The 17577-nt window shown below is 42.1% G+C and overlaps 1 protein-coding gene across 14 annotated transcripts in view; it reads right to left on the bottom strand.

Moving 5' to 3' along the window:
- The window catches only part of TMEM178B (transmembrane protein 178B), a 236879-nt gene that overhangs the window by 134619 nt on the left and 84683 nt on the right, over positions 1–17577 (bottom strand). For 4 of the 14 annotated variants that reach the window (XR_005700479.2, XR_005700482.2, XR_005700477.2 and 1 more), the window contains one exon: positions 2222–3393. The exons of 7 other annotated variants lie outside the window; for them this stretch is intronic. Coding sequence is in view for 1 of the 7 variants with exons in the window: in XM_040061743.2 (XP_039917677.1) it covers positions 2846–2988; positions 3119–3232 (257 nt within the window). In the remaining 6 variants the exon portion in view is untranslated. Of the gene's footprint in view, positions 1–2221; positions 3394–17577 lie in introns of those variants that run through there. 3 more of the 14 variants (XR_005700478.2, XM_040061743.2, XR_009207747.1) reach the window with 3 other exon arrangements.

The following is a 17577-nucleotide window of genomic DNA, read 5'->3' as shown; positions in this document are numbered from 1 at the left end:
AAAAACAAACCTTGGAGGCTTCTGAAGACACTTTGAAAACTCTCACAGTATTTTGTTTCACTATAGTTAGAAAAATAAAACTTAGTTTAATTATCTGAGGCAGAAATTAAGTTACTGCACATCATCTCTCAATTTATACTGCTGATTTCCAACCCTCAAAAGTCCTAAAGGGCCAAACTTCAGGTAGCCACAGAAGGAGCAGCATATCATCACCCAGCTAATAGAGGTGGTCATTAGGAAAACCTCAGCTAGAGAGAACAGAAGTGCTGAAAGATTTGTTTCCTGGAACAAATATATTTAGTCATTGTGAGATTTTCCCAATGACTAGATTCAAGAAAGTGGAGAAGGCAGTCAGATATGGTACATCTCTGATTATTCAGGATTCACGACCGAGGATATGACACTGGTCATGTTAAGAGACTATGGAAAGTCTAAACAAAAGACAGGTAACATTCAGGAGTGAAGAGAGAAAGACTAAGTTTCAGCATAAAACTCTAGAGAGTCCAATCTCTGATGTGAACTGGCCTTAAATGTGTAAATACTGCAGTTCATTCCAGCAGTGACAGGCCGATTCTATTAAAAAAAAAAAAACACACCTGTTTAAGCCCTGCCTGAATCAGAACTGTTTTAAGGCTTAAGGAACACCTCTGCTGCACTTTCAAAAATGCTTCACGGAAAAGCACCTTGGCACTGCCCAAAAAGCAAGCAACCCTGTGGAAAATGAGACACGTGATTAGCACAAAGAGTTCTGAACCAGCTGAGAAATCCCACTGCCCTCTCTCTGCCTACCTTCAGACATGCAGTAATAGACAGGCAGTGAAAAGCAAACTGACCAGTTCATAAACACACTCATGACATCTCCAGGCTGTGTCATACAACTTTCCGGCTAATCAAATATTCCTCAGTGATTCTGGAAAAGGTGTTGCAATAAAATACAGGATTTATGTTCCATTACCACACCGTATGTTCAAGCAGCTTTGGAAGCCAGGGAGCAGCTTCCTCCAAGGATCTCAGCCTACATATGCAAAGGAAGGAGAGCAAGACTACCATCTTGTTTCCTTCGTATACTGGCAGGGTACGCAAAAAATCCATTCCTTTATTTCAAGAAACCACAAAGCTGCATCTTACTCCTTTACAGTTTTGTTCCTTAATATGTGCTCTGCAGTCTTTGACACGCTTGAGAGCCTTGATGAAAGCAAAGAAGGAAAACAAGAAGCTGTGAACAAGGGAACCAATAAATGATGTGCAGTGGCAGACACTGCTACGGTTGCAAAGCATAAGTACAGCCCGATGGATAAAGCAAATAGGGGCAGAAATATACATTCTCCATTTTGCTACTGGCCTTTAAAGTGGTTATGGAGCATCCCAGCTCCTTCACCTGTTAAAGGAGAGCAACAAATATGGAGCATCCCAGCTCCTTCACCTGTTGAAGGAGAGCAACAGTGCTAACTTAGCTCATCTTTATTCTTCCCTGTGGTATCTCATGACTTTGGAGAGGGCTTTGAGAACTTGAATTGGAAGGTATTATAAAACAGCATGCTATTGTCCTCCACAAAGAATCGTACAGATGAATTTGAATGGGAACAAGTATCCTTGTACATTGTCTTCATGTGGTACATCCATGGAGCACCAGGATCTGTTTAGATCTGTTTTATTTCAGTAACATGAGAAGGGAGATTTAGTGGCAGCACAGGAGGAACAAATGAAATCCCAAGGCCTTTCTTCATTGCCACATCTTCCTCTCTGAAAGTCCTATTTATCGCATTTTCCCTGCAGCAACAAAACCACAGCGGCAGTAGCTATTACTGTTTCCATATACAAACCATATTAGACAGAATTTACAATATCAGCTGTCAAATAATATCCTTCCCTCTACCACCCACTCCTTAATATACAGCCACTGATGTGAGAAAATGAAAATTTGGGTATTAGGAAGGGGGGCATGTCTTCAGGCAGGGATATTATCTGCAGGGCATGCCAGGAAGAAACTCAGAATTGAAAAGGAAAGATAAAAGGGGCAAAATATGAAGTATTTTCTGTGGAGATGACTGTGCTTGAATTTTCTAAGGTATGTGCTGTTACACTTCTACCAACTGCCTCTTTCAAATGATGTGAAAAGCTGTGATCTTTGTCTGTATTCCTGCAAGAAACTGATCATTCAAACTATGCACAATTAAAAACTTTTTATTATTATGTTTTGTTGAAAAACATTTTACTATTACATAAGTGGTTTCAGCTTGGGATCTCAAAATAATTTTAACTTTTATTATCATCATCACAATACAGCAAAAAGCTGCAGTCTCTTTTATCAACAGGACAGCTGAGGCACAAAGATGTGTGAGGAGGTTGCGGTCACAGAGGACAGTTGCAGGATCAGGAGTGGAATCCAAGAAGTCTGACTCACAGAGCCATGAAAAAGTAGGACCTCATCCCTCATCCTGTGTGTGTTTAGCCTAAATCAATCACGTCCTCCAGCCCTGTCTGCTGTCACAAATACGCCAGCTCCAGGGCAAGCACAGCTGGCCCTGAACTCGCAGCTCAAAACAAGCAGAGCACATCCACCCTCCCTTGTGCACAACCACTCACTGAGAACTTCCCTAGGACAAGCGAATGACCCAAACAGCTCCACCATCACCTGCAGCAAAGAGAGGAGCAGGATCACCTCTGGCCTCTCAAACATGTCCTGTACCACACCTCAAAAGGGAGACCAAGCTGAACTGATGGCCCCAGCAATCTTGGTGAAGCTCTTTCATGTACAGCACCATACTAAAGCAGTTTATTTAAAAAGAAAACCAGACTGGCACCATGTGGATCCACTCACTGGGCCCTCCAGAATGGCACCAGATCAAAATGGTGACACTGTGAAGTCCCTTTTGCAGTGATGTACATAGATGGCACAAGGCAGCAAGGGATCAGAGTCTATCTCCCAGCCATTTGTCCTGAAGATAAACCTGCTCTCAGTCACTGAGAATCCTGTCACCTCTAAAGCTAGGGAAAAAAAAAAAAAAAAAAAAAGTCTGGCTAGTGACTTGCAGTCACTCCTTGCAGTCCTGTACATGTCCAGCCTTTCACAAATGCCAGATCACATGGACATACTTGGGAAGGAAAAAGCTGATACCTTCAAAGTGCAAAGCTTCTGTACATGAACACACACAGTAAAAGCACACCTCTGGTGGTGCTGACAGCTTTGACGCTCTCCCAAATTGCTTCTGCAAATGCAATTGTTCATCTTCTGTCAAAACACAAGGAAATAAGTTTGCTCTTTGGTGGCAGTTTCTTAATGGGGAAGAGGAATTAGCATCAGCCTTCAATACAGAATGAAGGTCCACTTCATTATCGGGATGGAGGGAGGGTATCACTGCTACTATTTTTACAGACTGGACTATGGTTCTCCTGTGGAAATAAAACAGAAATTTTGGTGAGCTGAAAGAGACAATCTAATGTTTTGTATCTTAACCATCGATGCAGATAACATCAGTATCAAGATTATTCTCATCTCAGGAATATTAAATTGGAAGGAACTCCAACCACTAGATTCAGGTTTATGAAGGGTCAACATGTGACACTCCCTGTGTTAAAAACTTACAAATGTACACAGAAATCAATGTTGTTAAAACTAAGGGAAGCTAACTTTTAATTTTACTGATAACTATTAACAACAGCCCTGAAAATAATTCCAAAAGTAGAAGTAAAGTTTTAAAAGGAAATTTTCATTTAAAAATTAAGTTTTCTTCAATATTGCTAAGGGCGGAAAAAAGAAAACAATCCCCTTTAATTTATAAAGCAACACTTACAGGAGTTTCCACTAACATATGATGCCATTAAACTTGCTTACCAAGGCATCTGTTTATGGAGGTGGTTTGGGGGGTTGAGGAGAAGGAGGGTTTGTTTGTCTAGGGGGTTTTTTTGTGTTTTGCTTTTTGGAGATTTTTTTCCTAAATAAGGCGCAGGATGGAGTACCTTTAATTACTGAAAATTTGCTGCCTGTCCATAAAACTTTTGCATGAGCCATCAGAGTACTTTACTTCAGGAGTGTGCAGAATCTGGCACTTTTCCTCATTGAACTTCATCTGGTGATTGCCAAGTCCCCTAATTTGCCAAGGTCTCACTGCAGGGCCTCCCTGGTCTCCAGAGAATCAACAGCTCCTCCCAGTTTTGTACTGTCTGCAAGCTCGCTCACTATCCCTTCCAGTCCTGCATCCAAGCCATGAATGAAGACGTTGAAGAGCACAGGGCTGAGGATGGAGCCCTGCAGAGCCCCACAGGTGACAGGTCCCCAGTCTGATGTCACCCCATGCACAGCAACTCTTGGTGCCCAACTCGACTGGTGAGCCAGCTGCTCACCCAGGGCACGGCGTGTTTATCCAGCTAGGTGCTCACACAGAACATCCAGCTGAGACATAACTTTGTGTTAAGATTTTAGCTAAGGGTTAGAAGCAATTTATATTGATAAAAATGTAAGTTAGATTAGTAAATGGTAGGTTAATGATTATTAGATGCCCAAGCTCGAGCTAACTGTTATATTATGAGCTTGTTTATAGAAAAAGTGGAGTAAGTGAACCGTCATAAGAACAGATTGAAACCACTAAGAACAATGGCCAGCACCTGGACTTGGTATCAATCAATCACAAAGCAGGGGACCTTGGACAGTGCCAGAGGGTCACAGAGACCTGATGAAGACTCTCCTGACTTCATCCTTTGAGACCACTGACCCAATTCGTGAAGGACTAATAGCCTCATTTTAATACAGAGTGGGGATGGGAGGTGCTGGGGTTATGCATATGTATTACATGTAAGGTCTTGGAAAATAAATAGAGAGCAAAGAGCCTTGTTCAGGGCGGCCACGCCTTTCGGAGATGACTCCCGTGCCGCCCGCCGGTGAATAAACATACCACTTTCTAACTTTAATTAGTTAGAGGGTCTTTGTCCGTGACTATATCGGTTTTCAATGAGTCACAGCCACCCAACAGGATGGGAACACAGCACAGCCTGAGCCAACCAGGCCGTCATTCCCCCAGGCAACAAACCAACCCCTCTCCCCTCCATGCTGGAGACAATATGAGTACTTCTTTCACTCGAAGCAGAAGTGGATCCAGTATTAGCGGGCTCACCTCTGCCAAACAGGTGGGGATACCTGCCAGGGAAACAGGAACTGGGGCCAGAGAAAATTAAGGTACACAGGGTACAGCTACAAGCCACAGCATGGGTATTGCCCCAGCAATATCTGGTGTGGTTACAGCCCTGGGTTGCTCAGTTTTAAGCAGATTTATTTTATATTTCCCTGCAAAGATTTTTTTTTTTAACCTCTGTCAATTTCCCAGTTATACAGCACTTTACATTTTAAGATGCTAGCATAACAAGTGACACAGCCCCTTCAAGAAAGCATCCCTGATGTTTTTTACTCCACGTAGAGTCTCTGAATATCATAGTAATAAGTGCTTTGTAAAGGGCAATAAATAGAATCTACAGATTTTGACACCTGCTAGTGTAACAGGCACTTATCAAAGATGAGGAACATCAAAATGTTCAGCAAATTGCCAGTGTCTCAAAATCTAATTCCCTAAAACAGAACCTGATGTAAGAAAGACATATACTTTTGAGAGCTATTATCGCTCGCAAATCCTTCTTTTGACCAAGGCAAAGATACTGAGTTAATGGATCTTTTATAAAATACACTTTCACTAAAAGGTTTTCTTGTGACAATTTCAAAGTCATTACAGGTGCAAAGTCCCTCACAGAAATTACTAGCCTAGATGGAAAGATTCAATTCTTAAAATGAATCATTATTTAATTTTTTTAAGCATCACTCTCTCCTTATTTGTGCACCAGCAGAAATGAAATTAAATGCTATATAAAATATTCAAAGGCTTGTAAAATCACACAATGAAGACATCTTGACTTAAGCAGTGGTTAACATTGCTACATGACAACAACGTATTTATTCATCTGTAAAACATGGATAACATCTTGGGACAAACAAGCAGTGATATTTTCTCAGGCACCAGTCACAAAGTACAATAATCTAACTTGGAACTAAGTACTAATGTACTTGACACAACGAAGCAAAGCACCACCCATAAATTTTGCAGCTCTTATAACTGCTTTCATCCTTGTTCTGTCAGGCATTGCATGGGACAGTTTCAGAAGCAGGACCAAAATTAAGGAATATTTAAAGCTGACCTGCGTGTAGTAAAATTTCTTCATGGAGTGCCAGGTGATCTTGATAAGCCAGCTGAAATAAACTTCCAATCCTCATTACAGTGTTAAAAAAAAAGCAGTAACAAAAAAGCATCTATACATTTACCACTTTACTGCATCAACTGCAGACCACCAGTGCAGTGACTCTCAATGCTGTCACTGAAATTTTGGTAACCAGCCATCAGATCTGTGCACCAACACCTCCCAACACATCCACAAGCTGTAGTGGCATGGTTGCCTGTACGAGTCAGGTGGAAACTGATGACTCATTTTCATAATTTTATCACAGATAGGAAGAACAGTGACTTCCTTGGAAAAAACCAAGGGTGTGAAACTGGACAACAAATATAATCTGGTTCAATTCAAGCCCCAAGAAATAAATAGCTAAGGAGTTCATAAACTGCATTCTGCCCATGGAATAAACACATTCTTTTTAAGAGGAAAAAAGTACATTTCCTCACAGCTCAGAACCCTGAAGGTGACATGTAAAGGGATAGCAACCTCAGTTTTGAGTTCTGGTTTTTATTGTTTTATGAACTATGTTTTTTTAAAATACATTTACATTTTACAAGGTATTTTTCTGCTGATTTCTTACATGTGAAGCCTGGTTATTTTCTGGATGATGTTATAATAACTTGAGAAAGAGTGAAAGGTTATTTATCACAAGTCTAAAGCCAGGGAAAATAAGAGTCATTAGTGAATGGGATTGCATTAAAAAGTTTAGGGAATTAGTAGTTGTAGTTAAGATGTGTGGATTCAGTTGTCTGAAGAATTCTGATTGCTTCTTTTTTACTTTCTAATATCAGCATTTGAAGAAGAATAATCCATTTTTAAAGATTCTGCCTCTTCAGTTGTATAAACCAGTTATAACCTGCAGCTGGCCCAGTGGATCATGTACTTCATCCCAACACAGGCTGAAATCCAAACATGCACCAGTGTCCTTCAAGAAGATCAGCAGTTGTACGTCTCATCTTTTAAGAACTACTTTGAACTATCATAGGCAAGCTTGAACATTCTATTGACAGTAGACCCAAAAGGTTTGTAGTACAGTCAAAAAACAGCACTGCACAGGAAGGACACAGAATCATCAACATCAAGAGATGCCAAAAGGCTAATATCACCCAAGATGAGAGATATTATATTTCCTGCTGCAAAACTGGACTAGGTGGTAAAAAAGTAGTATCTATGCTGCAACATAGGATTCAGGCTATCACTACTTTCCAAAATCTTTCTAATTGCTTCTTCATGAATGCCTGCATTTTGTCTGCAATGCATGAAGTGCTTTCTCAAGCCTTAAATCAACAGAAGGAAGATTTTTGGTTCTGATCTGTCATGCTTCCCTAGCATTACAACCTTATACATTTGCAAGGCACAAATTTAAATAAACTATATATTTTCTGAAGTGCAGTTTGCTAATAACCTTGCTTTCCCCACCAGAGGCCATACACACAGCTCAGCATTTAGTAGAGGCAGCAGGTCCACGAGTACCACTCTCTAAAAATCACAACAGATGAACCACAGACATACAGCACAGAATTGAAAGAATGATGTTGGGGCATACAACAAGACAGAGCTTCTTCAAAGCTTTTTGGCTTTGTAGTTAAAATGTACACTTTGAGCAGCAACCAAGAAAAATTGGGTTTGGGAAGTGAGCAGCAGTGGATATCAGAAGGGTGAAGAAGGCTGGGAACAAGATAAAAGGTCTTTGGATATGGTGAAACAAGGGGTCAAGAGAAAAGAAAAGAGTTTTAGGAAATCCCTTTATTTGTATACATTCTGCTCTTCTTTGGGCCTCTTCCCCCTTATCCCCATCCTCCGTGACACAGCACTTTTTTAGTTTAACCTGAAGCCCCTAACCTTCTGCTTCCAACCCACTTCTACCACAAAGTCTCCTCCCCCAGCCTTATTCCCCACACAAATCTCTTCACTCTCTCCTGCTAGAAAGGGCTTGAGAGGAGGAAAGGGCAGGGCCAGCCATCCCTCCACTCTTGCATATTGGGCAGAGAAAGGGCAGGATCAGCGAAGGCAGAGTCTCCAGAGGGTCAGGGATTCTGCTCCCCTCACGACAGGAGTGGAGCACGAGCAGGGGTGAGTGCTGTGGGTTTTTTGCTATTATAAGACAGAACAACTGAGAGCAGTTGTCATCCCAACTCCCCACTGTCCCCTCCCTGGCTTCCCAAACAGCCTGCCTGAGCCAGCACAGCTTTGCTTATTGTGGTGGCCTCTTAGAGCAAAGGGTCTGCTCTGCTTTGGGGCTGCTGGAGAAGACTGCCAGGACAGGGAACAGCCTTGTGACAGAGGGCTAGAAGACATCATTGGGATAAAGCATGGCAAGGCAGCAGCTGGAAGTGCAGAGCCAGGAGGAGTAAAAGGCATTGCAAAGCAGAGGCAGGATGGAAGAGTTCCTTACCATTTCTCAAGAAAATTAAGCCAGCTGCCATCTCAGCCAGTCCAGCCTCTCCCTGGGTCACCTCTGGACAGCCTGGTTCGCTATGGATTCATAACACTCTGGCTTTGAGGGAAATGCTGCTTCTGCAAAGCACCCCATGCTGCTGGGTGGGCATAATGCCAAGCACAGGTATTGTCAGTTAAATTCCAACCAATGGGCTCAAGAAGTAACATGTCCTGAAAGAATGCCAAACCAGAGGCATCTCCACAATGAGGGCTACACAGCACAGGAGATAAATGGACAACATACTGAAACAGAATAAACCAACAAACTGCATCTGGACCACAAGGAACCTCTTGGAAAACAGCCCTGGTTGAGTCTGGCCAAACGGTGCTGTGAAGCAAACCCTGAGAAAAAGATACAGAGAGCTTGCTGTGAGGAATGAAAAGGCAAGAAAGGGTAGCAAGAAGATAGGTGACTTTCCCAGAAGCTCTTCCAAGTTTTTTATGTGTCTAGGGAGAAAATATCAAGTGACAAGTTCCAGAACTGGGGGCTAGGGATCAACTGCCATATTAGCACAGGGTAGCTGGCATCAGCCATGCTGTCACATCAGCTTTTGACTGCTCCTTCCAGCTCTGCAATTGGTTTGTTTTATGAGATGATGTATGTAAAATGTCTAAACTACGTGGGACTCAGTTTGCTTAGCTCCAAAATGCAGCAGTTGTTTGTCTTCACTGGGACTCTGAATTCCTGTCACTCTGTAGCCTCCTCTCCCAGCTTTACCCCATAAATACATGTGGCAGCCTAAGCCCTATCTCCTACCCTCTGATGAAAGTTCAGACTTCTGTTCATGCTGCTATTGCCAGAAGAGGGGAAAGGGTGGAAAATATGAGAGAAAGCAGATGCCCTCCAAGTGATCCAGTCTGGGAGATGCTCATGGTCCCTGGGTGACCATCTTCATGAAGGAAGAACGTCAGTAGTGAAAGAGGAGAAGGAAACCAAAGGTGAATAGAAGACTTAAGACAGGTCTTGAAGGACAAAAGAACCATGAGATGGAACATAAGATAAGAGTAGAGAGAAAAAAATAAAGGAACATTGAAGGGGGAATTATCTCCTGAATTGAAGGTAAGAGTGTGGCCATCCTATTTCATGTCAGTGCATTTACCATAAGCATCTGTGAAGTGTGTGTGGGTCATTTTTAATAGGGATGGCACTCCCCTTAAAGAGATCTCTCTTGAAGGACTGAGCACAAAACAAAAAGGATTCACAGTTCCAGTACTAGTTCTCTGGATGCCCCTGAGCTAATCACATAATTTTTGTACCTCAGCCTTTACAGGAAATGGATAAAATCTCATTATCCTCACAAGGGATTAGTGAGCCCAAATTCGACTTTTTGTTTCCCAGGAACCTGGAGGCCAGTTCTTGGCTTTAAACTTGTCTCAGAAGAGCAAAAATGAGTTGACCTGTATTAAAAATCAAGAGACCTATTTTTTCCAGACTTAATACAGCCATACCATTAGATGGCCTGAAAATTAAACAGATTAGCCCTAGGTAGTGCTAACAGATGGCATGGCAGGGCACACACATGGCAGAGCAGCAAGGCACCACTTGGTCATCTCCCTGCTCTGCTGTTAAACTTGTGGTGCTCCAAAGTTGTATTCAGCAATGGGCATTAGCCCCACTTTGCTCCACTGGCAAAGTCATCTTTGCCTGGGGACGGGATAAAAATTGAAGTCTTGCACTTGTCATGCAAAATAACATATCTCAAAAGCCACCCTGGGACTCCTTGTTATGGTTCCTGTTAAAGGGACTGTAAAGTGAAATCAATTAATACCAGAAATAGCAAAGAAGCTCAAAGAGACAAGGATAAATAAAAAATGCCTGTCAGAAAGGGGCAGGGAAGAAAAGAACAACTTAAGCCATCATTAAAGGGCTGCAAGAACACAAAGAAAGGAGCACAAATCCCCTTCAAAAGGGGACTGCAGACAATTTTCCAAAATCTCTTGAGAAGACATTGTCTGTATGTTGCTGGGGCAGCCCTGGAACCAATAGTGCTGAAGGAAGAGAGCACCTCCTCTCTAGCCAGGATAGCCTGGTGGCCGGGCAGTACAAGAAAAAACCATCCAAAGCAAGCTTTGCCACCTCTCAATTTCCCTCTGCAGACCCTGCCCTCCTCTCTAACTGTACCCCAGCAGAATAACAGAGCACAACAAGCCCTGCCAGGGGCAGATTCATCACCAGCTTTCGGGACGAGCAGGATGATAGGTTTTCACTCAGCTCTGAAGCAGCAATATTGTGGACATGGGGAGCACAGCCCCTATGAGTGAAGCGCACCGATTTTCCCTTCCAAAGAGGTTTTGCGCGTCGCCTGCAGCAGAGCAAGTGCACTGCCATCTCGTGGTGCTCTGGGATGACTCCAGCCAGGTAAATCGCCAGGCGAACCCACAAAAGGTGGAAACGGGGCTCGTCGCACCGTATCTGTGCTGGGGCCGGAGCAGTCGCACCCAGGACCGTGAGCAAAACGCTGGCAACACAATCCACGCCTTTCCCATAAGCAGCGGCTCAAGGCTCCAAAAACAACGGGTTTCAAAAAGATTTTATTCCTCCCATTCAGATAATTCACCAGACATGCGCCCAAGGAAACACATTTTACACAGAGATCCCGCAGGAACCAGGACAAATGACACGAATTTGGGCAGCAAAGAGGTAGAAATACTTGACAACATAGGGACAGGCTGTGTTTATCCCAGACAGCAAGTGATGCTCTTCTCACTGCCCACCTACCATAAAACCTTGTGCTGCAGGGTGGCACAACATTAAAGACATCTCCCAATCAATTCTGATTAAAGCCCAGCATCACATGCGCAATCCAAAGCCCTAAAACTGCACACATACTGTGGAGAAACCTTTACTTTTTTAAGGCCAGAACCTTTCTCATCTGAGATTGTGACAATCCAGGGAGTTAATATAAGCCAGCAGCAAACAGGTAATAAAGACCTTATGTATAAACAGCTCATCAGTACATAAAAAGACAGCTATGCAAAAGCAAAAGGCAGCAGGCTTGTACATCCTATTGAATTTCATCCAGCAAAACTAGTTTTAGGATACAGTGGTTCCAAAGATTTAGCACAACTTTTTCTCCTCAAGATCAACGCTAGATGAATGGGTGCACATAAGTTTTGGTTATGCATTGTTGTTTTAAGGTACTCGAATGGTACTAAATCCCAAATTAATATGGCCTTAGAGCCATTTCCCCTCCATACAGAAACCTGAACTCTGTTTCACAATTAGCAAATGGAGCTCATTGCTGTCCATAAGGTGAAAGCCTCACAAACTTTTACAGCCTGCACCATGTCCAGTTCTGCTGCTGTTGAAACACACCTGCCTGCTCAGCATTAACCCTTCCAGCCTCTGCTTTCCTGTGAGCCAGCAGACCTCCCTACCAGAGAGCAAAGCCGACATTAACTCCAGCTAACGGAGTTGATCTTCACTTTTGAAGGGAAAAAAAACAGACTCAAAAGCAGGAAAAGTTTTCTTTGCTTATCTGCAATTTGGCTATTAATTCTCCAGAAAACAGAAACAAAAATTAACTCTGTCCCCACATTTCCTGTTTTCCCTGCATATGCCTAAATAATCTTTCCTAGGTAGATGCTACTTTCCCCCCTGCCCTTGGCTCCAAGAAAGCTCTTGGGATAGGAAGAGCAAGCCCACTTGACTCTACAGAAGGCTGTATAAATGCACTGATTGTCTCTTGAACCCTTCTTAACTCTCTCATTAATACATTGATATAGTTATTGTTCCAATGTCAAATATCCACGTGCCAGTAAAACAGTCAATCAAGAATCTGTAACTCAGATTTGAACAAATCTCAAAAAGACAAACATGAAATAACAGGCAGAAGAGGAGTACACTTAAAAAGGCAAATCTAGCATTTTAAATGACTGCCTAAAGAAGCCTTTTTTTTTTTTTGGTCCCTTATATAAAAGGGGCAAAGACAAGATAAAAAGAGCAAGAACCTTAAAATAGATGGAGGAATGCAATTGACCAAACTCCCTCAGGAATACAGGAACTCATCTGCACCACCATACACACTGTATGAGGGATCTCCACATGATTTTGAGCTTACCAGATGGAAAATCCCACTGGAATCCTAATGGAAAACCAGCTCCCACATCAATAGACTTCTAGGGTAAAGAGTCCCTACATTTTGTGGGAATTCTGCTGGGAGGAGATGCAAAGCCTCACGTACCTCAAGGGTGCAAACAATCAGCAACAGGTTAGAAAAAGACCCATACAGCCTCTGAGCCTCAACAGGTTTGCAGCCAGAGGAGGGAGAAGAGGAGGCTGTAATGACTTTTACTGCAGTTATTCTCCTCCTCACTCAAAGCTAAAGAAAGGACACCAAAAAGAGGATGAGGATGGTGGCAAAGATTGCCAAGCTGCTTACGGCAGTTTTAGAATGTGCCTAAATCAGGCTCAGGGCTTTAGCACCTCACAGCAATAGCTTAAAAATCTATAGAGTGCAATAAAATACAGACTATAGAGCAAATCCTCTTCTGGATGCACAATTTGATCTTTTATTGCACATTGTCCCTCCACTTACATTTGCATACACATGTGCCATATTAACAAATACATATACCTACACAAAGGTTTAATAGACACACATATACATAATGCTGACATTATTTCAAAGCTTTAGTGAGAAACACTGTAAGAATACAATGATACAAGAATACTATGAAGTTAAACCAGGTAGAGCTTATTTCAATATCTCTCACCAGAGAAAAATAGTTCAGATTACTCCCAAACAGAAAACAGACAGTATGGAATATCTACAGGTTTTGTCAGGAGTTTATCCAAAGTGCAACTCAGATTTATGGACCAAGTCTCCTGGTGACCTACAAGAGACAGATTAGCCACTAACAACCCAGACATGTGCAAGATCTACAGGGTGGAGTTCCAGTTCTGCAACCTTCAACAGCCTTTTGCTCATGGCACAGAGGAAGGACTTGATACCAGAGTAGGGGCAGTGCCTTGCCCTAAAAGGCTCCGTGGCTCAGCCCCTTTTGAAGGTTGGAGGATATGGGCTGGAAAAAACCTCAAGTAAATATGTGCCTTCATATTTAATAGTCAGAAAGGAAAGTGTAAAACAGACATAGCTTCAAGGAGAAGATTAAATTAACTTGTCTGCCTGGCAGAGGTTACACAGAAGACTAAACTGATTTTTTTTCGTGTCCTACTGGCTCATAGGCATGAAAGTAAATGTCTTGGTTTAGGGGGAGTAAGTGGCCATAATCCTTTACTGAAAGTGGTTCCATTATGTGGGCTCAACATTTCATTTCATTTAAAACTGTCACATTCAGGTACAGGTCTTTATGCCTTTTCCCTTGTTCATCGGATTAGATATCCCAGTGAAAACCTGTGTGCAGGGATTGCAGAACAACACCAACTCAGAGACCCACACGCAGGAGCAGACCTGCCTTGGCACAGCAAAGCCACTTCCCCCACTCTCACACCCCTGCTCCATCACACATCACATGGGCCGTGGGCCAAAAATTTGGGCTGGGAAGCTGATGAAGAAAAACAAGAATTATTCTCCCCTCTGTGGATCCTTATGAAGGGGAATCAGCCCTCTGATCCAAGTGACGGTACAGGCACCCAAGGTTTGGCCTGGCAGCAGTGAGGAGAAGGCAGAGAGGGAGGAAAAGTGGCAGGAAACAGCACACTACAGCTAGAAATATGCACATCACAGGACTTCAAGTGACAATATCACAAACTGCACAGTATCTCTGCTCCATATGAAGTAGACTTCATAGACTACTTCCAAAACTCTATACTATCATACATTCTCTGTGTGATCCACGATAAAAAAGGTCTTTTTAGAACAATACAAAGGGCTTTCTAAAGTGCTGCTAGAACTGCGTTACTCATTTTTTCAGCACAAGCACCAGGTGCCTTAGTTACAGCCACCTCAACCACAGAGGGCTCAGAGGGAGCTGTTAAAACTTGGGCGGGGGGCAGGGGGGGGGAGGACAGAAGGAAATAAAAAAAGGGACATAAAAATAGTTCTCATATCTGAAAACACGTCAAGTCTTATCTCAGACTTTCTGAAAGCTGTAGGAGAGAGTTTTTCCCACAGGAAAAAGAGGGTGGCTTCCCACACACAACTCCCATCCCAAGCTTTGCATGGCTGCAAGTTACCTGACTTTCCACATCCTATCATTTTGTCCAAAGTATCAAGCACAAAATGATGACCATTCTAGGCCATGTTAACTACCTGGCAGGAAAAAAAAAAAATCATATCAGGAAAGGAAGCACTACTCTGCCAAGCTGATTATTTTTTATTTAATGTCAGTATTTAATTTTTTTAAGATGCTGGAATATCCTCAGAAAAAATAAATTACTGAACAGAAGCCAGCTGACATACGTATTTAATTGGTATCACATGACTTCTCAGTTTAATATCACCTCTACATCTGTGAGGGGACATTCATGTGCATCTAATCTACAACTGTTGCCAAGAAACGTTAAAAGAGTAATTTTCTCTGTTTATGTAGGTCCTATGTTGTGTTATCTTTTCCAGCTCCAAAACAAGCAGAGGGAGCATCTGCTAACTGAAAAAAAAAAAAAAAACACCAACAAAAAAACCCCACCAATTCCCAGGGCAGAGGAGACATTATCCAACATTGTGCAGGTGTTTCAAATAAGGTAATAAAGCCAGGTTAATTTTACACCTATTGGAAACAAAGAATTATGGAGAAACATTTTTAAGTGACACTCATATAATGTGGCTGCATCCCATATATACTTCATGGCATAAATAGCAAAGGATGGTAATGTTATTTATATCCCTCAAGGAAGTTGACAAATCTCAGGATATATTAAAAAAAAAAAAAAAAGCAAAGTGAAATCTTAGTTTTCATGCCAAAAATCTGGCTCCACTTCTTAGCTCTTTCACAGTCATTTGTGCAGGTGTTTCAAAGTCCCCTTTACATCCAAAAGCCAGAATTTCACTAGGGCCCACAAAGCTGCTCTCCAGAGCTTTTCTCTCCAGCTGTCCAGCCATAATCCAAATTCCAGTCTCAAGCGTTTTTACCAGCACTGTGTATTACATTCATCTAGGAAAGAAATCAGACTGAAGAATATGCTAGCAGTTTACCACTGGGATTAAGCTGACTCTTATTCCTGTTCTTTCAAGACTGTGTTACAAGCACTGCTGCCTCTATTGGTTTTTCCTCCTTTGAGCAGTTAATAAACACAGCTCTATTTCCCTGTTCTTCCAAAAGCTAACATAATTCCAGTTTCTGTTATATCATAAGTTAATACGTAAGTGTTACTATCTGTCTGTTCCTAAGACTTCCTGAAGTACCTGTGACAGTAAGAAGAGCAATGAGAACTTTAATGGAAAAATGCAGGGTTTTGATAGAGCAACTGATAGAAATACCAAGATGCAGGCAGGCACACAACCCCCTCTCCAAGAGAGAGACACATGGCCTCTTCCTAAAAACATCATCTCTTCTTTCAAGAGTTGATGCATTTATATCCTGAAACCATCACGCCTAAAATCACAGTATCACAAGTATTAATTTGGGTGCTGTTGATAGATTATACTCAGATCAGGCTCTCATTAGGACTGCCTACGGTTAAGCACTTGCTTCTGCCTTTATATTCACTGCCAGATTTTTCCAGCTTCCCTTGAGGGAAGTTTTCGATGAAATGGCAGATCCTGCAGTGAAACATGAAAGCAGCAAAACTTGGATCTCTTCTTGGTGTACCACTGGAAGCTTTCAGAGAAGATGTTTCCCACTGTCATGCTTCACGCACTACCTCTCCATGATGAGCTGTGTTTGTCTCTCACAGGCTCATAACTGGGCTCTCTGCTGCAATACACGGAACAGCTGCAGTTTTCTGCCAAGTCCTGGCAGGCTTTGTGACCCTAGAGCTTCCCCCTGCACACAGGACAAGGCTCATCACACCACCCACCCATTTCATGAGCACAGCTACAACTTCAACTTGAGGTTAGTGCAGTCCTGGAAACTACAGAGTATTAAAGTTCTTCGGTCTTTGAGTTCCCTTAGCAGAAAAGAGTGCATTGTCACCAAATACTGTTTCTATTGGACAAAATAACAGACTTTTTAAACATTATTTTTACAAGTCTGCCACTATGAAAAATACCTTACGCAAATGTAGAGCAATTGTTTAGATACCTAGATATTTAAATAATTAGAGCAAATTCAGCTCTCCAGCTCCACTTCTGACCAACATCCTAGAGAGTTGTGCTTACGTACCTGACAGCAGAATTCAGCCCCTGCTATTCAGAAGCAGGCCTAGATCAAAACATAGAGTTAAGATAGAGGCTTTGAACCTAAGGCATGTTTTTAGAGACAGATTTCTTCAGTAATAATGTCAGAGAAACATCAAATGTCCGAAAACTAAACCGAACCAACTCCATAAATATTTAATAATATTAATGCTAGAGATTTATGTCTAATCAACTAGCTCTACTCAGAAAATAACTAGAGTTTATAGGCTTTCCCATATATACTCACTCAGCAGACTGGAATTCTGTTTCAGGTTGAACTTCTTTTCATTCCACTCAGCCTTCCCCAGTTATGTTCATCTACACTTGTGCATTATTTACAGGACCTTCATTTACATTTAAGTATTTAAGTACCCTGTAATGACATCAATCAGGGAAGCAGCATTTATCCCAATTCTACAGGAAACAGCTGAGGTGCTGCAGCTACATGGATTGCACGCAGCCACATCAACAGGCATCAGTGATGATATCTGGAACTCGAGACTAAAATCAAGCCTGCACACTGCCTCTCCTTCCAGCTCATTTCTAGGAAGGTAATTCTTTTTTATGATCCTAGTTCCCTGGTATCCTTCTTGTCAGCAAGGTACGTTATCAGCATGGTTTAAAACAAGTGCATCTGATAGCAACAATATCTGTCCAGCTTATCAAGTGGTAGGAATTGACACCC

This window comes from Hirundo rustica, chromosome 4, assembly GCF_015227805.2.
Source record: "Hirundo rustica isolate bHirRus1 chromosome 4, bHirRus1.pri.v3, whole genome shotgun sequence".
NCBI lineage: Eukaryota > Metazoa > Chordata > Aves > Passeriformes > Hirundinidae > Hirundo > Hirundo rustica.
This window is presented reverse-complemented; position numbering and strand designations above follow the sequence as displayed.